Source organism: Nematolebias whitei, chromosome 3 (assembly GCF_014905685.2).
Source record: "Nematolebias whitei isolate Nwh7 chromosome 3, NemWhi1, whole genome shotgun sequence".
In the NCBI taxonomy this organism is placed as follows: domain Eukaryota; kingdom Metazoa; phylum Chordata; class Actinopteri; order Cyprinodontiformes; family Rivulidae; genus Nematolebias; species Nematolebias whitei.
Window position 1 is genome coordinate 8,760,845 of NC_056500.1, and position 21,750 is coordinate 8,782,594.

At 38.6% G+C, this 21,750-nt stretch overlaps 1 protein-coding gene across 1 annotated transcript in view; it reads right to left on the reverse strand.

Annotated features, from left to right (window-relative positions):
• LOC119407674 (contactin-associated protein-like 4) overlaps positions 1 to 21,750 on the reverse strand; it is a 100,311-nt gene that overhangs the window by 37,314 nt on the left and 41,247 nt on the right. The window contains exons 5-10 of the mRNA XM_037674493.1: positions 21,319 to 21,522; positions 13,056 to 13,231; positions 12,812 to 12,958; positions 10,624 to 10,891; positions 9,108 to 9,257; positions 64 to 229 (exon numbers count right to left, since the gene is read on the reverse strand). Coding sequence (XP_037530421.1) covers positions 64 to 229; positions 9,108 to 9,257; positions 10,624 to 10,891; positions 12,812 to 12,958; positions 13,056 to 13,231; positions 21,319 to 21,522 — 1,111 coding nt within the window. The remainder of the gene's footprint in view (positions 1 to 63; positions 230 to 9,107; positions 9,258 to 10,623; positions 10,892 to 12,811; positions 12,959 to 13,055; positions 13,232 to 21,318; positions 21,523 to 21,750) is intronic.

Consider the following 21,750-nt stretch of genomic DNA (forward strand, 5'->3'; position numbering starts at 1 on the left):
TATATATATATATATATATATATATATATATATATATATATACCAAGTGTTACATTTACTAACCTGTCAATGATGCCACACATGTCAATCTGCAGGTGGCTGTAGTTTCCCAGCAGTCTTTGCTGCACTTTGATCAGGTCAACAGGTTGGTTGTTTAGAGTCAAGAGCCGCATGCATCCCAGAAACACCTCCGATGGGTTTCTGCACTCCACACTTTGAGCAGGACAACCTGAGGACAGAAACTCCATCAATAGCTGTATCCTTCTATTATGTGTTTAAATGAACTATATAACAAACAGAATTATTTTTAAAAGAAACATTTTCATTTTTCGCAGAAACAAAAAGCAGAGCCAAACTTTTTTATGGCAAATTCATAAAATGGTGGAGTAAGTGGTCTAGGTGGCTTGATGTGTGTCAAACGTACAGAAGCTAAAAATGCATTTAACCCCTGACCCAGATTTTTTTAATTGATTGATCAAGTTCTACTTTTTACAGTAATAAGGATCAACATATTATGTTCCATCTGTCAATATCACTCTTGTTTACCTTATTCTTAGATAATTAGAATCATAAAATGTTATGAACCAATACTCAGTTACATGCAGAACACATGTTGTCATATATGTATCTATCATAAACTATCCATCCATCCATTATCTTTACCCGTTTCTTCCATTTAGGGTCAGGGGGGTCGCCGGTGCCCATGTCCAGCAATCACTGTGCGAGGGGCGGGGGACACCGGTCTCCAGTCCATCACAGAGACACAGAGACAAATTAGACAAACAACTATTCGGTCTCTCACTCACACCTAGGGACAATTTAGAGTTACCAATCAGTCTAACGTGCATGTTTTTGGTCTGTGGGAGGAAACTGGGATACCAGGAGAAAACCCATGCATGCACGGAGAGAACATGCAAACTCCACCCAGAAAGATGCCCGGCCAGGATTTGAACCAGTGCGACCTGCTCGCTGAGAGGCGACAGCTCTACTAACTGCACCACCGTGCAGCCAGAAGCTTACAGTACCTCATATTCACAGGCGGTTTCCCATCCAAATAACAACACCCGAGCCTGCTTCACTTCTGAGATCAGACAAGATCGGACGAGGTCAGGGTGGTTTGACCGTAAACGGTTTTTCTAGATGATTTGTGAAATTGGTTAAAAAGGTTCAAGGCATCACCTGATAATATGAGGAAAAAATGGTTTGACATAAGATGAACAATGCTTTTTCTTGACCTTTATTCATTATAGTTTAAAAAAATAAACACAGAAAAAGCCAAAAACAGCAACTCTATCTATTAATATTTTAAAGTTAAGTCAAATTTAAATCAACCCTCACCTTTAAGATCAACAGTCAAGTGCAGCTACATCAATGCCCCATCATCTTAGAAATATGCATGGTTATATAATATAAAGAATAATTTTAATTATGTTTAACAAGGTTGTTTCAGAACATAAGCAGCATAAATTCCCTGTCAAACTGCACAAATAGAAAAAAAATTTAAATGTGAGGGTAATATTTGCTAAATCAATAAATCTATAGTTGAGAATTGTTAATTAAATTTATTTATATAGCGCCAAGTCACAACAGAAGTCACCTCAGGGCATTGAACAGAAACATTAATATATAAAATAATTGTTTAACATTATTTATCTGAGGAGCAGACTGCTTTGAGTTTAACTCCATCGCAGAACTCTCATCTTTAGCAAGCATGAAGGCGACAGTGGAAAGGAAAAACTCCCTCATGAGGTATAAACCTTTAGCAGAACCAGGCTCAGGACAAGCAGACATCTGCTTTGACCAGCTGGGTTTGAGAGGAACAGATACACATTGGCAGGTCAAGAATCACATGTTAAGATGGAAATAATATCAAATAAAAACTATTCAATTTTAACAATTCATTTAAGGAAATGAGGTCAATTTGACCTCTAGTAGTCTAAGCTTAATGCAGCATAACAAGCCAACCCTAACTATAGGATTTATCAAAATGGAAAGTCTTAAGCCCAGTCTTAAACTGGACAATGTGTCAGCCTCACGGACAGAAACTGGAAGTTGATTCCACAAGAGAGGAGCCTGATAATTGAAACATCGTTCTCCCAATCTAACTTTGGAAACTTTAGGAACCACAAGTAAGCCTGTAGACTGACAGCGAAGTGCTCTGTTAGGAAAATATGGAACAATAAGACCTCGACTATAAGATGGAGCTAGGATGTTGAGGGCTTTGTAGGTTAGAAGTAAGATTTTGAATTAAATTCTGGATTTGACAGGGAGCAAATGATATAGTAGTTATGACACAAAAAAATAGCTTAAATATTTATTCATAAAAAACAGTAGATATGCTTGCTAAAGTCAAATATATTTGACTTCATATCAGTCAAATAAACATCAATGCTGGAGCTTGAGATAAAATCTGAAGACAGATAGAAAATAACATTTTAACTGCAAATTTGTAAGAGCTGCAAGATGCAAAACACAATTTTTGCTAAGAACTGTTCATAAATAATTCCTGTTGTTGAGAAGTACACAGATGAGACCGCTGTAACCCTGGTGCTGAATGTTTTTAGCTAAGCTAAGACTGCCTGAAGCAAATTACAAACTTCAATTCAAATTCGAATTCCAGATAATGTTGTCTCATTAAAGCTCTCACACAGACAAATATGTTAATAATGTGTGAGACAGACGCATTGCTTGGTGGTGTTTTATTATTTGCCCTGCAGCATGACACAAAAACTGCAAGCAGAAATCAAAAGACGAGAGTTTGCAATTCTTCTTTGATGGAGGCAATTCATTTTAAACTACGAAACGACACCCCGCTGTTTGCACAAGAGGGGAAGTCATGAGAGCGCCGAAATCATTTAAATCTTGAGTGAATTATCTGCTTGAGCAAAATGCGTTGTGAATCAGCTGCTGTTTATTTAGCCCTTTTCACAAGATAAAAGAGTCCTTTTAAAAATTTCTTGAGAGAACATGATCAGTTCTTTTCCTTTCAACACATTCTCGTTTTGTTTGAGAAAGTATTCTCATCATACAATCACAGCTAAACTCATTCCTAGTTACTCTCAAGCGTTTTATTATTCCTTTTCTTTGTCTGAGTAAAAAAAAAAAAAAAAAACCTTCACAACATTTATTTTTGTTTGTTTTCTTTACATTATTCTTTGCTCCCAGCTCAGGCAGAGCGGATCTGGTACATAAAATGTTTTATCCATCAGAGATCCATGCTTTAGGTGGATCCTGAATGATGGCATCCAGTGGACAAATCAGCGTTTGTGCTGCAGGCTCTGCATCGCTCCAGTTACAGTTCAGCTTAGCCCAACAGAGGGGGAGGAAACAGATGACTCACTTCTTATTGTCACTTTGATTTTAAGAAGCTCACAAGAAGATGTTGTCACATTTTTCTTCAGGCAGTGACAAAAGAAGATTTTACCATTGGTTATCACACTGTTCATAATTAGTTAACTTTAGAAATTAAAGGCCCCTTTATCTAATGATGAAGTTTATATAGTTTCTATAAAAGCGTAAGCATTGATATTTGCATCACCCTATAACTGTATATTGTAAAAAAAAAAAGTAAGTTGTTTTATAAATACAAATGTATGACGGCCTACAAGAACTATTACATGAGTTGTCAGTGGCGTCACGTGCGCAGCAGCACGGCAGCACTGACAGGAGCTCCACTTTGACATGCTCTTTTTTTTTTTTGTTTGTTTGTTCCTGTTTTTGTTTAAACTTTTTTTGCACCTACACTGTACGCCCATTCTATGGGTACGACCGCAACGCACTTTTGGAGTTTTGTGTGTCGCTGCCTTGCCATCGTGCCATCAGGGTCCAGTTCCCGGTCCCCTTCCAGCCTCGGGATCCAGGCTCTGGCCTGTTTTGTCAGCTGTCTCCATGATCCTCCATCTGCACGAACTGAACTCTATGGAACAGTTTGATTCCGCAGGGATATTTTGGATGTTCTGTGTCTGGCAGACCTGGCCCTGGAGGGCAGTCATTGTCCATTGCCGCAATCATTATTACCATGCTGCTAATGGGACCGTGCTGCTGACAGGACCACACTCAACAGTACCATGGTGCTAACGGGACCATGTTGCTAAGAGAACCTCACTGCCAAAAGAACCACTCTGCTAAAAGGACCATGATGCTGTAGATGTATTTCTTTTTCACTTTTGGCGCCATGTTTTTGTATTTTTGTTGCATGCTTTGTTAGTTCTTGTTGGTTTTTTTTTGTTGTTGGAGCGAGTTGAGACGGTTCTTCTCATCCTGAGCATTTCATTGCATCGTTGATCATGTGCTGATCTGCATATGACAAATTAACCTACACCTATTGTTTAGAGTTGCTAAAATAATCTAATTAAAATGTAACCCCAGACCTAAAACCTCCTGCCATTTCACCTGCTGCTTACTATGGCTTATACCGTTATAACATGTTATAAATGCACTAAATCATTGCTTATAAATCAATTGCAGTGATGAAAATATGACGTTCTATGTTTAAAAATGTCTAATTTATGTTAATAATAATGTTTTTATGCCACAACACATTCAGTGGGTTTTGGTGCTAACATAACGCATTGCTAAACAAACAAAGCCTAAAATAAAACTAATGACAAAGCAATAACAGCAACAAGAGAGAACATGAATGTATTCTCGTTGTAGACCCTGTTATGGAAGTAAACCATCTCATTCACTTCAAGCAAACATAGCAGTTTCTTAGAAAGATTGGTAACACTATAATGCAAAATAAAGTGCCTGTATTTTATTGTTAATCTTTCTGTTGGAACAACTGCTCTAAAATGCAAATAGGAGCAAAGAGTACGACTGAAATAGTCTCAAACTCACACATTTGGTCACATTCTTTAATTCTTTTCACAAACATTCTGTGACATCAGTTTATTTCATTTCATAGATTTTTGTTGTTTATGTCAATGTTGGTCTTTGGTCATTTATTTGTTGTGGTCTCCATTTGGGCTGAGGGGTTCCTCCGCTGTGTCGGTCTTTGGTGTTACATTCGGACAATAGGAAAATTGTGCTGCATTTTCTCTTTTCCCATCACTGACAACAAATAAACTCAGTCCAGTCTGCTGCTGTACTGACAAAGGACTACGATGTTCACATGAAAAGTCTTCTTCACTCTGATCTTAGCTCCAACAGAGACTTTGGTTGGTTTAGCTCCTTGATCTCTTGTGGTTTGTGTTTCTTGTACTTTTGGCTTGTTGTAGAACCACGTTTTCTTTAACATTGTCAAACTTTACACTGTTCGGTGGAGGCAGGATAAACAGTTTTGTCCTCATTAGTCTTACTCTGGAAAGCTGGAACAGGGATTCACCACTTGTGGCATTAGGTGAAGCTGTGAAGCATTTCAGTAACTCCAGGCTTCCAGTGTCACTGTATAGCTATAAACAGCATTTTGATGTTTTAATAAAGCATTCCACACATTCCTTAACCTGAGAAAGGAAAACACTTGTTCTCTCATGAAACCTGCAAAAGCAGAAGATGTAAGCTGTGGTCCACTATCAGTTGTTGTGAGTGGCGCAGGGGTTTCCTTCACATGAAAAAACAGAAGATGGGATATTTCACAGGAGTATACAGAGGTGTGCAGAAAACAGGTGTGGTGGACAGTTTTGTGGAGTGGTGTGGACAGAAGAACCACCTGCAACTCAACGTTGGAAAACTAAAGAGCTGCAGGTGGACTACAGGGAGAAGACCCCCCACCCCCCAACCCTATCAACATCAAAGCTACTACGGTGGATACTGTGGACTGCTACAAGTACCTGGGGGTCCATCTAAACAATAAACTGGACTGGACAGCTAACACCAACGCCCTCAAGATAGGGCAGAGTCGCATTTTTCTTAGGTCTTTTAATGTCTGCAGGACCACGCTGCAGATGTTTTACTACTCTGTGATCTCCAGCATCTTCTTCTACACTGTGGTGTGCTGGGGCAGCAGGGTGAAGAAAGCTGATGCCAACAGACTCAATAAGCTCATCAGGGAGTGGAACTGCAATCTCTGACAGAGGTGTCTGAGCAGAGGACGCTGAAGAAACTGCTCCAGATCCTGAACAACACATCACACCCCCCTGCATGTCCCACTGGACCCTTACTGCAGCACCTTCAGTCCTAGACTGAGACCACCAAGGTGCTCCACTGAACGCCAAAGGACGTCCTTCCTCTCTGTGGCTATCAAACTTTTCAACACAGAGTCGGAGCTTATTTGTCATTCGCACCACATGTGGTACATGTGGTGGAACAAAATTGTGTACACAGGGTCCCAGTTACATCCAACAAAGTATAAAATGTAAAAAGAAAACAGTTTGATATGAACTAAGAAAAACGTTAGTAATAATAATACACTAAGCCCTAATAGCATAAAAACATTACGTCAAACAGCGACACGAGCATGAGTCTGTGTGAGCAGATAAGCATGAATGAACACAGCAACATGAAACAGATCAGCAGCAACATGAAACAGATCAGCAGCAACATGATGTGATTCTTCACAGTGATTATCCTGGTGAGAGATTCATGAGTCTAACAGCTTCAGGGTAAAAGTTGTTCCTCAGCCTGGTGGTTCTAAACTTAATGCTCCTTAACCTCCTTCCTGAGGGGAGCAGGGCAAAAAGTGTATGTGCTGGGTGTGTGGGGTCCTTCATGATGCAGGTGGCCCTCTTCCTGCATCTGGAGGTGTAGATGTCTGTGATTGTGGGGAGACTGACTCCGACATTCTTCTGTGCAGCCTTCACCACTCTCTGCAAAGCTTTTCTTTCTGCAGCTGTGCAGCCTCCATGACACACGTTGATGCTGGAGCACAGGATGCTCTCCACTGCACATCAGTAGAAGGAGGTGAGGACTGAGCTTCCCAGACCAGCTCGTCTCAGCCGTTTGAGGAAGTGGAGTCTCTGATGAGCTTTCTTGATCAGGCTGGTGGTGTTGTTGAGGTTGTCATTCAGGTGCACACCCAAGTACTTGTAGCTGGAGACCACTTCCACCACAGATCCTCTTATGTTCAGGGGGGTTAGGTGTGTTTGTTCCTTCTGAAGTCCACAACCTTCTCCTTCGTCTTCTTCACATTGATGTGAAGGTTATTCTCCTTGCACCAGCTCTCCAGGTGTTCCACCTCCTTCCTGCCTACTCTTCCCCCTTTCTACACATAGGGCAATAAAATGAATCCTGCACAACAATAAACACTTTAATGTTTCTGTCTGCACCTGACCTGTTTTAGAACTTCTTTTTTAAAAATTATTTGTTAATTTTTAATATCTGGTGTGATTCCTTGTGTATGTTCCTTTGTACTGAAACTCTGGCACAACAATTTCCTGTGGGATCAATAATGTTCTATCTTATCTTATCTTCTTATCTTACCGTAGTATTTGTTGTAGCAGCATTATCATCAGCAAGGGTGATGGCACATTTGCAGTTGTAAGCTCTGTGTTCAAATGGACCCATAGTGTTGATAATGATATGTTGTAATGGATCCTCTTGAAACTTGAGGTTGTATTGGGAGGGGGGCACCAGTGGTTTTGTAATACGCTTGACAGATGGTGCATGATGATAGGACTGTGCAGACTAAATTGTTAATATGTGGCCTCCTGTAAAGTTCTGAGGTATTGTTTAGTGCAAACACACCCCAGTGTCCTTCATGAGTGCGGCACACAACCTTGTCTCACAGAAACTTAGGTACTATGAGTCGTGTTCCTTTGAATGTTATTGGAGACTCTGTGGTCGGTTCATGACCTACAAGGAAGTTAGGTTTGATCTCTTCTGCAAAGAGTTTCTTTACTTGAGCCCATCCTGAGTCGATGATTTGTCACCGTTTTCTAAGCATGTTGTCTTTCATTCAACTCTGTGACTCCTTGAGAATTTATTATGAGCGTGTACTTTTCAAATATGTTCTACCATGTTTTAAATTATATAGCAGGCTCACTAGCGTAATGCTAGAACAGTGGTAGACTCGGTACTAAACACTCAACCTCATTTTCAGTTTTGTTTTGGCGGTTGTAATGAATAGGAGACAGGTGGTTAATCTCACAAACTTTAATACATCAAGTGTGGTGTGATGCCAGATGGCACATTCAGCCTGATTCTTGTCTACATTTCCCATTAACACTGGCTCTTTTCCTCTTTGCTGTCATAGCAGTGCCATCTAGTGACAAGAAGTTATAACAGCAACAAAACAGAACATAAATTAATTCACTGTGTAGACCTAAAAACATACAGGGGTTCAAACTCTCAACATCAAACAAGCAAACAAGCAAATCAACAAATTGAAGGTGAATAATCACACATAAGATTCGGTGATTGTAACGGACTTCCTGCGCTACCTAAACAGCCTGTTTCTACTGCCCAGAAATTTTTAAGACTAGCAAAATCTAAAAGATCAGTGCAGAAATATAAGGAGGGGAACTGCATGTGAATGGGTTTGTCTTGCAAATGTGTTGTTACTTTAATTAACACAGTGATTAAACAGTTTTAGAACCACTTATGTCTTTTATTTATAAAACAACATCCAAAGAGTTTAAATTACTTAGTGTTGTCTTTTGATAGATATTTCTTTAGTTTAGAAGCTGTGAATGTGTTCAGATTGTCTTTTTTGCAATTGTATATATAAGTGAGACTTCCAGAAATAAAATGTAAGTAAGTTCTGTAGAGAGAAAATGTGGAGAATGGAAGGGTCTTGTAGAAAATAAGAACATTTTGATTGACAGCTTGACACTTTAATGCATTGAGTGAAGTCAATAGAAAGAATGACACAGAAAAGAGGGGAGGGAGGCAGCAAGAAAGATTGCATTTAAACTTTGAGAAAAGAATGGAAACACACTTATGAGTGTAAATAGCTTTATGACTTCATTCATCCCTGAGTGGTACTGAGAGAGATGCAAAAGACAATTACAACTGAAAAACTTGTATGGATCTTAACCAGCTCAAAAATGTCAATGTCGACACTATTCACACTAAAATGTCTTAAGCTGGTGCAATTTATAATAAAAAGAAAAGAAAAGGCTTTAAATTAATCTGAAAATGTTTGTCTCAATTTGCATTCCCGTTTTATGAACCAGCAAAAAGAAAAGAAATGATACATTAGACTGATGCTTATTAATGTTTCAACTTACCACCAAAGTAGAGCTGACTTCCTGAAGCTGGAGGAAGAGGGAAGCTGGTTTGAGCTGTGGCTCCTTCATCTTTGTCCACCGTGATGCTCAGATGATTTTCTCTGGCGGTCAACTCCACAGAATGCCACTGACCATCATTCAGACCTGAGCCTGTGAGAATGCACACACATATACCGTATTTTTCGATGTATAAGTCACAGCTTTTTACATAAATTAACATGCCCTGCGACTTATACAGTGAAGCGACTTATTTATGTTTTTCCCATATTTATAACCCAATTTTTGGCTGAGATCTGACAATTTTTTTCATTCTGACATGGAAAATATTGAACACTACCATTTACAGCCACTAGAGGATGGTTGAGTAATATGGCATGCCAAGTGTCTCATTAATAGGTAAAAGTGTCTATTAATGAGACACTTGGCTTGCCATACAGAGCCCCCTTCATCTCGCTCCTGTAGCAAATGTAAAATCAGCTGCATTTCACCACCGCCCAGGCGAAATGTAGCTGATTTGATCATTAAAGTGCATTTATTAAGGAAAAGTTAAATGAAACACAGTTTTGTTATAATGTCAAGTAAATAAATAATTGTTTTTAAGTGTTAATCTTGTTAAATTCTTGTTAAAATCCTCTTGTGCACATTCCTGCGGCCGCCATTTGGCAGCCAATCGATATCTGGCACAACACCGGCCCACGTTTCCAGGTGGTCAGTGGTGACGCATAATAGTTGCGACTTAAACAGCGACGCATTTATGTTTTTTTCCACTTTATTAGACATATTTAGACTGATGCGACTTATACGGCGGCAAGTACGGTATGCACAAAACAATTCTAAAAACCTGCAGCACACTGCAAATATTAACTTCAGGTCTGAAGCGGTTATCATTTTTCAACATGAACAGAAGTTATCTTAGACAAGCTGTCTCCCTTTGTGTAAAGACGTCTTTCCAAACTGCAGCACTTAAAGCCATTATAAGTCACCAGAGAGAAAATTCTTTGACATTAACACTGGAAATGTACATGGGGCTATTTTGCCTCAGGTGTTGTCTATCAATCAGAAAGTAGACAGTTCAATCCCCAGCTTCTTGGTGTGTCAAAGTGTATAAATGGACAAGAAACTGAACCCTAAACGTTCCAGATGGCAGGCAAACACTAATTAGTTAGTGGCCGTGACGAAAGACATTGTAAAGACCTTTAAAAACTTCACCAAGGTTAAAAAGTTCTTTAAACCCAAGTTTGGCACATTACAACTTGATTCGTGTGTCACAAACTGAACTATTAGTTTGAAAGATATAGAAATAAATATATGATTTTTTGCTGTTGTTGTTGTTAGATGTCAGAAAAGTGTTAAATAGTTTCTGAACCAGTCCAACCATCGGCTTTTCAACTCAAACTTAATATATTACATTTCATCTCTTCTATCTTAGATTAACGACAAAGTAGCATGCAAAGGCCAAATTAGGTGAAGAACAGTAAATTCACACTTGATTATGAGAGACTAGAAATGCATATACCTGCACTGAGCTCCAGGAGTGACCTATCAGTTTTACTCAATTGGAAACGAAGCCTGGCTTCACTGAGGTACAGAAAAATTGAGCCCTCTTGGTTTTGAAGAGCAAAAGTCAGGATGAGCCCTGCTTTGTTCCACGTCCTGAACTGCAGGGCTACAGAAACGATCCCTGATGACCATGATGTTAGGCCAGGCAGCTGGAGGAAGCTGTTAGAGTCAGTGAACGTCACAGCGACTGAAACAGGCTCAGTACAGGAAAAGGTCATGCTGCCCTGTTGAAGGCAAGGGGAAAATATGGACAGGGAATAATGATTACCAAACAAATGACTTAACATAAATATTCATCAGCTGCAGAGGTTGTCTTGGTTTGACTCGATGTCATGGAGGTCTCATCAGCACCTCTTGAAAAAGGACACCTGTCTTACAGAATTGATATTAGCTTCAATTAAAACCCTGAAACATCAGGGTCACTTAGCTTTAACACCTTCTACACATAACTTAAGTTTTGAATTGCATAATAAGTAAATGTGCAATACAAATTCAGCTTCAAATTTTCAACAAATAAAAAATATTAAATTGTGAGGCCTGCTGGATATGGGCACCAATGACCCCGTGACCTGAAATGGAAAAAGCAAGTAAAGATGATGGATGGAATAGTTGATGTGATATGAATCTGACACAACAAACTATAAATTATAAATATTCATATTTCCCGATTTCTTCTTTCTTACAGCTTCTCTGTTTCTTTTGCTTTGGGCTTTGTAACTCCACAATGTAGATCTGATGACACTACAAATGATAATGAAGTAGACGGAGATCATGCTAACGATGCTGATGCTGCCAACGTGTGTAAAAATGAAGCGCATGATGATGCAGATGATAAAACTGTTTATGATGACATCGAAGATATTCAGGGACCATCAACATAATAAAGACAGACACTGATGCAGAGACAGGGAAGGGAATGAACAATGAAGAGGAGTGACATTCTGAAACAAACAAACAAAAAGAAAGAAAAGAAAAACAAAGTCCTAAACTTCAGGTTTCATTGACAAATAATTTTAGCATTTAAGAGGTCTGGCTAAAATGGTTACATTGGATTAGAGACATTTCACAGTGAGGTGAACTCAGGAGTGCAGCACTGCATGTAAGAGCAATAAAACACTCGAGAGTGAAAATCTCATTAGATGCCTTCAACACGTTTGATTAACAAGCTTTGTTCAAACAGCACAAGAAGCTTGTAAACCTAATTTGAATTGGTACGACAATGAGACATCTTGTTTGAAATTAAAATGATACTGCAAGGAAGCTTTCGCCACATCCCTTAACGTAATGTCCAGTTGTGAGTGTTTGAGCTGTGGCATTTTATCCACACCAGTGGATCTCTGAATGAAACCTTAATGGGAAAATGACTAATGCCTGGATGCCTTTAAGCAATAGTGTTTAGGATCCTGTGCTTCAAAGCTTCAATGAGTTATTATCTCACAACGCAAAGTGTAAAGTGACAACATTTGTGTAGTGATATGAAACAAAACTGAATTGTTCCGTTTACACTAAACATCCATCAAGAATCTTAATTTAAACCAATACAAGCTGCTGAATCTAAAAAGAGAAGCACAAAGTTAAATGTCAAAGTACACACGCTAAATTAAGAAAGTCTGTTCTTAGCTCAGATTATTTAGACCCTAAAGGCATGTTTAGATTAGACTTTTCTCTTTGAGGCAAAATGTCTTTTTTTATTTTTTATCCACATATAAGTTGGAATTCTAGCAGACTGAAAAAGAGTGAACATGTATGGATGACATGAAGTATAATAGATGGCCCAAAGGTCTACAGCATTTTAATTCCAGGCTCTAAATGGCCAAATAAAAAGAGGAATTACTTTTCATAGATACTTTTAGTCCACATTAATATAGCTATTTTTTTTATCATATTATTTTACAAAAACGTGAAAATTCAATTGGTGAAAAGAAAACATGATAATTCACACATCTGGCCATAGACGGTTAGGAAAAAGTAACATTTTGTCTTAAAGGACAACAAAGTATAAATATACAGGATGATAACCTGATGTAACAAATGCATCTCTGCTTATCTGCAGCTCACCGATTTTCTGCGTTCACCCATTTGTCCTTCTGACTATCTTTCAATGGCAGATTATCATAATGATGTGAACAAAAATAATAACTCACCACTGCAGTGACATGTGGGCTGCTCTGTTTGACCAGTTTGATCAGATTGAGGTCATTGTAAAGCAGGTTTTCCATGCAGCCGTGAAAGTTCCTGTTGGGCAGAATGGGTTTCTGCAGTCCGTGGTTCTGGGCAGCTCCAGCACTCAGCTGCACAAGACAAAATAAAACTACTTAGAAAGTTCAAGTCTTTTAACACATACAATGGGTGGTTAACATGAAGAGAAACTACCGGCAGTTTTCTCACCGTATGAATGTGCCAGTGGCTGAGCTCAGCTGGTAGGTGAACTTGCTGTGTGTTTTTATCCACAGTCAGATTGAGGAGAGCGCTGATCCGTTCCAGCTTTACAAAGTGCCAGTGTTGGTCATCGAGCAGACTTCCCAGAGAAACGAGAAGTTTACCACCAGAAGCTGAACTCACATCTGCAACACAGACATTGTGGGTTAGAAGACCAAAACTCTCACGGTGGCACGGTGGCGCATTTGGCAGAAGCGTAATATCTGCAGGGACAAATTCTTGCATGTGCATTTTCTGCCAAACACTTTTTTATCCGTTGTGTAATAACCCTGTCTGTCCGCCTCAAACAGGTTTCTCTTGCATTAACATTAAAAACAACTCTGCAAGAATCAATGATAAAATTGAGATTGGTGACAAAAGAAGTAAAATAAATAAAACAGTGTGAATGCAATATATCTTGTTACAACAGTAATTGGATATAGATTTAAATGGCGTCAAACATCTGTTGAGTTCCTGGCACAAACCAGTGCAGACATGTTCCTGTTTTTAGTTTTCTACACCACATTACAACCTAGCTGGAGTTCTTGTTTTGCTTTTTTTCCTTTTAATTACCATTTTATTTTCACTTGTTAAAGAAATAAATTAAATTTGTACACATCCTTTATGATTGTCTATTGTTGTCTTTGTGGTCCACTGTTGGCATCACGCTTTGTTAAAATCAGGTCTCTCTTGTCAATGAGTCCCCGAGGCTCAACGGGATTAATCTGTATAAAGAAAGGTGGAAATGAACTAGCAAAGGTGGTCCAAGAAAGAAAAACCTGACACTGTGCGTGGCCTGTGATGGTCAACCTATAATGTTTAATAAAAGAGACACTGAATTTCAAAATGCAGAGAAAAAAAAAGATAAAAAGTTAATGCTGAATTAAAAAGAGAGGTGTTGGAGCACCACAGTGCATAGTAATACTTTGCATTGGAGGCTATGGGTCTGCAGACACGAGCTTCAGAGCTTGATCACAAACTTGGTCTCATGAAAATGTAAAACGTCTGATTGTTTTGCATGATTCTATGAATAGGTGAAATAGGTGAGCTAATGGAATGAGCCAACATGCTCCAAGCACATCCATCAAATTCATTGTGGTGAGTTTAAAGCATTTCCCAAAATGTTGAACTTTGTCTCCGACCATTTAACAGTTCACTTTAGCCACATGCTCGGCAACAATCTGTACTATAGCTACCAAAAAAAAAAGAAATCCACAGAATACTTAGGACTAACAGTAAAAGAATTACATCCATTTGTGAAAAGCTCTCTCCCTTCTTTATTCTCTGTCAGACCCCTTTTCTTCCCCTCCTCTTCTTCCTGCTCTTAAAGAAGTCGTGAACATGAATCACACGTTCTGAAGCTTTTATCTTTGTTATCAAATTCAGCAAAACACAGCTGTGTCACTCTGTTAGAACTATGTGATTTAACCACACATCCATCCATATTGTTTGCTCGTGTTTCATTTCTGGGTCGCGGGGCGCTGGCGCTAATCTCCATCACTGTGTGAGAGGCGGGTAGAACCTGGACACGTCGCAAGTCCATCACAGGACCTCACAGAGAAAAATGACAAACAACTACTCACACCTAAGAACAATAGAGTTTTAACAATTAACCCACCATGCATGTTTTTGGTCTGTGGAAGGAAATCAGAGTACCCAGAGAAAACTCACACATGCACAGGGAGAACATGCAAACTCCACCCAGTGAGGCCCCCGGGCAGGAGTTGATCCTGCAGCCTTAGGGATGACTGGGGACAGCTCTGCAGTCTGCACTGCCATGCCACCACTTTACCCAGACATAATATACTAAAATGACTTGTTCTACTGCTGGGCCCAAGAACATGCATCTATTCTATACATCCCCCCTGAGGCAATATCACCTAATAACATTCTGTCTGTTAGTCCTTTATGGGTTTTCACTCAAGCTCAATAAGTGTTTACGAAGGATGACAGTGATAGGTCTTATCAGGGCATATAGGCTTTGGCTTTTATTGTATCAGCTTTCTGGTTTGGTTCCAGTAATCCACTAACGTTTCAAATAAAACTGTAAGGGAGGTGTTCCTTTTTTAAACCAGTTCTTAGCTTTAATCAGACTCGGTTAAAATGTGTAAAATCACCATAAAGTCATGAAATAGAACAATTAATGTTGATGTTCTTATACAAGTTTAGGATTAAATAAAACCATGCATAAACAGTTTAAAGAGAATAATGCAGATAAATGCAAACAAAACTGTAAAAAAGTTCAACTTTGGATTGCAAAGTAGTTGTTAAGCAAATGCACGTTACTCTGAATTTTACATTTAAATTTAAATTGATTATGCTACTTTATAGGATACTGGATATTACCTATAAAACTTCATAGAAACAAATATCTAGTTTTTTTTATAAAATTAGACAAAGGACAAAATTGTGGAAATTATTGAATTCTTAATAAGATGCCATTTTTAAAAAATAGTTGTAATTATATTGTGTGCTGGGTTAGTGAGTGTTTGTATGTGGGTGGGATATATTTAGCCATATTATGTACTTTTTATTTTAATTGCAAAGCATTATATGAAGCGACTTTAAAATAAATAATTAACTTTTTGTTTTCATTTTTACAGTCCATCTCACATTCTATCCAACTGTTCTCACCTTCATCCAAAACACTTTCTCAGTGTGCCATAGATTTCAAATTCATTTTGCATCGCTACAGAGTCATCAGCATACTGTAGAGGACATTTCAGTCAAAGTCATAAATATTTTTACATTAGGCTTTTTTCTTAAACTTGTATGCAGTCGTTTACAAGGAAAAATTCTGGAGGCTTCTTATAAATCACTGAACATAAAGTGGAACAGAGTAGGCAAATGTGTTGCTAATCACCACATTTTATGCTTTTATTTTATTTTATTTGCAAACAAAAACATGATCCAGAGAAATAAATTTGATTTTAACTGCGCTGTATAGATGCCTGTGGGGAAATGAAGCTTTTGTCACTCAGTTAAATGAGCAAAAACTGGATTGAGGTGTTTTTTTCAACTGCAACATATAAATAATCCAGATTTTAAATCTTAACACATAGCCCACATGGCTTTAATAGTGGGAATGCAGAGAAAAGAAAGTCCATTACTTAACATGCAGCTTGTCCTGCACACTTCACTGATGCCATCCCAATTTAGTCAGCAATACTTAACATCATTCGTCACTACAGGCACTGGAGCAGGACGCAGCAGCTCTTAGTGCATCCACTGCTATCCATTACAGCTTCCCAGTTACAGTTCACAATTGAGCTAAATTATGACGCAGCCGGCTACATTATAGTGAGTTGACATTTTGATAAATGTAAGAGGGAAACGAGGTGATTTTGGAACGCGAACATAAATCTTAATGAGCCGGTCAATTTATTCCAACTGCTCAGACAACCACAAGCCGACAGGAAGCCCCCAACTGTCTCACTCTGTTTGTTTCTGTGTCTGCTTGCTCGTTGTGCGTTCGTATGTCTGTGTTTTTACGGAGTCATTAATGTATGCAAATGCGTGTTACTGACAAAAATACATTTTCTCTGGCTGTGTCGTTGATATTTGTGCAGAAGCTTTACATGCTCTGATGAGCATCGTTAGCCATCATTAACTATGTTTAGCTTTACTGCACCTCGGTCAGCCTATTTTCCTCTTGATGTGACTCTTACATCACTTTTAAAGTGAAAACGAGAGATCAGGTTAATAATACAATAAGTAAAAAGACCCTTAGAGATTATTAAACACTTCCCTATGACATTGGGTGTTATCTTTGCTCTGTTAGTTTGACCTCTCTTTTTCTTTCCTGTCATTTTATTTTCTTCTCTTCCCTCCTCTGCCAACAGCTGACTGTGGAGTTGCTGTGGCTCGAGGTGGATGCTTCAAGCTATTGATCTAAACTACACTGTTTCCAAACTCCTGAGAGGCTCATAGGGAGGGAAGGGGAAGTGTTGTGCAGCTGTGGGAGAGAGGAGAAATTGAAAGAGCATGCAATTGAAGAAGGCAAATAACTGCAGCTGAAGATGTAAAAGATGAAAAAGTTCAGCAGGAGCGTAATGGCTTGACAAGAAAGTCTGCGATGAACAACTATGGGGGAAAAGGAGAAAATACACAGTCAGAGCTGTGTTGTGTGTTTGTTGCTTTTCTGATTTAAAGTGTGTTGTCAAATTGTTGTCACTCAGTCTAAACGTTGGCATTTACCTCCACATTCATTTCCACTTTATTCTGTTCAGAAGAAACTTAATAATAAGTCAGTGGGTGAGGGTGCACCCTGGACAAGTTGACTGTTTTATCATATAAAAGATACAAACTTCAAGCCCAAAAAGTCTGCACACTCCAACATTCTGGTTATTACCAACTCAAGGAGCTGATGTGGCTGATGACCTTTGCAGCAGAAGGTTCTCTAAATATGTCATTTTCACGATCTGTGGGGTTTTGTCAAACCCAAGGTGCAGACAGACACGGGGAACTCGAGCATAAAAATAAGAAAACTGTTTATTAAACAAAATGCCTGATGTGGCAGCAAAAAATTATGGTTGATTACAGGAGCTAGGAGACACAGAGGGAAACAGATCATGACGCCTTGAGAAGACAATCCACGGAGAGGGGAACAACAAAGAGACACTGAATATATAGTGACACTAACGAGAGACAGTGACGAGCACCTGGGTGAGTGGGATAGAAGACCGGTGTGACAGGAGCGGGCAACATGAGGGAGAACACTGTAGAGCAGGAAAACACGAGGATTACAAAATACAAATGACGCACAAGGTATCTCAGGTATTCACAAAACAACACAGTTAGGGAAACGCTCTAACCATTACAGTTAAACTATATTCTTGTCTAAAATTCTGTTTGAGGAGTACCAGAGGAAGAGTTGATTTTTTTTAAAGTGTGGCGATGAATGCTATATTACTAAATTTACCACTTTTGAAATTTCACAAGTAAATAGTTTTTTAAGGAAATGTTGACATTTCCATCTGTGTGCTCTTTTCTGGTCAAACGCTGAAAAATAAAACATGTACTTTTTAAAAATAGTTCTTTCCAACAATTATTATGTAATAGGCATTAGAAGTGCTGCTATGAGTCTTTTTATGATTCATGATTTTATGGCCTACAGTAATAAACACAATGCAGCAGGAGCTGGGTTATCCACAAGCTACAATCCATTAGACAATAAATCCTGAACTCCACTGAGAGTTTATTATAATTTGTTGAGGTTTTGGAAGGTAAAGTTCAAAAGTGATGCATGCTAATTATAAGTTAATATTTTGATGAAAAACCTCAGTAGTTGAGGAGCCCATGTATTTCTGAAAGTAAGTGAAATGTACAACTTATCTTAAAAATGTCATCTTAAACTGAGCTAAAAGCAAAAATGTTAAACAGCCATATAAAATGATCCCAGCATGATTTTAAATTAAAGTTAGGGAGAAATAGAGCTGAATGTAACTTTTACTGACAGGAGTGTAGCATGCTCTTCTCCTGCACATCTCACTAACATCTTTAAATTAAGGATCCCAAAATGTACCAGGGCTGTGCTTATATACAGTAGTTAGTTTTTTTTTTTGTTTTTCTGAGAGTTAGTTGTGGCTTCAAACACACCAGTGAGTCAACTTAAGCACAGAATATGCTACTTATTAAATAAAAAAAATAAAAGTTTATGACTTGTTTATTTTACATCGAAATATTATAAATCTTTTGTGTTGGGACCTAAAAGCTGTTCTGATAAGTACTTAGCTAATAAACCTTACTGTGCAATGTATTCATAACTGTTAATTATATCAAACTTTAATCCAATATGCTACAGTTTCATATTGAAACCTAAAATAAAAGTAAAAATGACAACAAACACAAAAAGCTGAAAAATCCCCAGATGGATCACTGATAGTTTGGTTGTGTGGTGATCGTGCGACATCCTGAGGATCAATCGATCCCTCAGATTTAACCTGGTTCACACACACACAAACATTTCCTACAATATTCTCATCCGTGCTCCGTTCTGTGTAGATAGAAGCTATGAATCATATTATGATGTGCTGGCCCACTGTGCTCTGCAGATTTTATCTTTTACACATATTGGTAGCATTCATCACAGATAAAAAAGAAAGAAAAGAAAATTGAGAAAGGATGTTGTGCAGTGAGAAAAATCATGAAAAAAAAAACTATAGATGGAGAAAAAATTTAAAAAATGACAAAAAAATCAGAGGGAAAAATAAAAAAAACAACAAAAATCCCAACAAATGACTTTTTTTTCATAATTTTAAAAGTTTGACTCAAAGATAAGCAGACTTCCTTTCTTGTCTCTCAAAAAGTTTTATCTTTGATCTGAAAGGTTTCTTGAGTTCAGATTATGAAACTTTAGTTTCAGACTTCTAAGTTATACAGTAGTCCCTCGCTACTTCAAGGTTCGTTTTTCGTGGACTCGCTCTATTGCGGTTTTGTTCTGTACATGTACATAATATTTTCCACACAAAAGAAGCACCACTATTTTGTAGATTTCTTTCATTAAGCTTTCACTGTTTTAACAGTCTAAAGAACTACGTTACCCAGAAGCCATCAGTTCACTTCCCAGAAGCCAACACTGCTCTTTCAACCACTGCTTGCTGCAAATGGAGGGAAAGTTTTGCAGCAAAGTCAAAAGTTCTTTAAGTTCTGTTGCTCGCAGAACTGGCAGGAAAGTCACAAATAATTCTGAAGCTGAACTCATCCTTCACGTTGTTTCTTCAGTGGTGAGAAGCTGGACTGCAGCTGATCCAGAATCAGTGTGACCCAGATCCTGGGAGCTGCAGACGACAGACAGCTGTGCGGTGCTGGTCTGGACCAGGCCAGAGGTGGTGGATTAAATCCTGGGCAGCAGCACGTGCACATCAAGCTGGATGGAGCGGTGAACTTCAGTTGAGACTTTTTTCACCTATCGGGTCGGACTGCAACCGAGCCGCTCCTGTACTGCAGAGCCTGTTATGTGAAAATGTGTAGCTCTATACTGTAATTTCTTAAAATTAGTAGGTTTAAGAGTTTAGAGGACTGATTTGTGGGTTTCACTGCTGCAGAATAGGTCTGCAGAAATGAACCGAATCGAAATAAACAGAGTTGGACCAGAACCAGAGCTGCTGCTGTTCTGCAGAGCCAGTAAGTAAAATTTAGTAACATATGTTGTTAAAATGGCGCAGGTTTAGAACGTTCCAAGAGTGTGGGAAGGGTTTCTAAAGCCTTTTAATATAAAGTTTACATACTTGAACTTGGACTACTGTATCCCTACTTCACGGTTTTTCACTTATCGCGGAGCTTCAGGGTACAGATCCCCTGCAATAAACCAGGGACTGCGGTAGTTGGAACAGTAAAACTAGTACAGGGTCTTAAAAAGTAATTAAGAAAATGTCCAATTCATGATTAGAACTAAAGAAGCCGTTTAGATGAGACACAATGCTTTTAGCAGACAAGAAAACCCATTCAGATACCATAAAGTAAAAGAGAAAGAACTGCTACATCATAGGTCTTTGACAATCTATACCAACAAACCACCACCACTCTCACAACTATTTCACAGCCATTGCATTAACCTGTAACTTCACTCCTTCTTAAATCCCTAAAGCACGTCAGAATCTGATTTGTTTTCTCCAAACCACTGCTTGAAAAACATGAATAAGTAACCACCAGAATGAGCTTGATGACAATTAAGAGGGGGAAAAGCACAATTCTCCCGAGTCCCTTCAAAATTGGATCAGCTTCTTTTTTTTAAATCACATTTGACAAACAGCGTATCAGCAGATTGATATGAACCCACTTGGAGATCACTCCTTTTTATTGAAAGAACAAACGGTGCTAGATATTAAACTCCATCTGTGAATATGAGATCTGAGTGAATAATTATGCTGCACAGTTTAGGCATTTAGCTGACATTTACTCAGTTATGAACAATGGATGACGAATGACTGAACACATAGACAGAACCAAAATAAACTACAAAACTAAATTAAGTCAAATATTCCAAGTTTTAGCAAAGGTACATCAGATGATTTTAATCTTTGACAAAAGAAAGTCACTATTGCTATTTTTTACTCATAAACAGGCAAATCTGCTTTTCCAGCACCTGTCCAGTTAAAATACTCACCTCTGTGATTTTGCACTAATTAGAGCAGGTCAAATTATCTTTGTCAATTGTAGCTTGTTTTCAGAGTGGACCACAACAACCAGTAATCAATAATAGGATTGTCAGGCGGGAAGGTCAACGTTTTACCTTGCTGGTGATAAAGGAGCAGCTTTCCTTTCTCCAGCACCAGATTTAAGCTGTGATCTCTTTGTCCCTTTGCATGCAGCAGCGTCCCTGAATTCTGGAGGGTTTTAAACTTCAGAGAGATGATCTCCACGGCCATCCAGCTCGTTCTGACGCTCAGTCTGTAGACAAAGCTGCTGCTGCCATCAAAGCTCGACACATCGGAGACTGCACAATAGAAGAAATAGGGGAAAAGTTGTGTTCTGTGCGTCACTCTTCAGTTTTAAATCACCGTTTGTCCTACAAAGTTTATATGAAATTCATAGTTTACAGCAGTCTCTTGTTTGTCGCCGGGGAGCCGTACCCTGAAGACCCGCGATGAGTGAAAAATCGCGAAGCAGGAACAGTAGTACAAGTAGTAAGTAGTTTATTTAGTATATATATATATATATATAT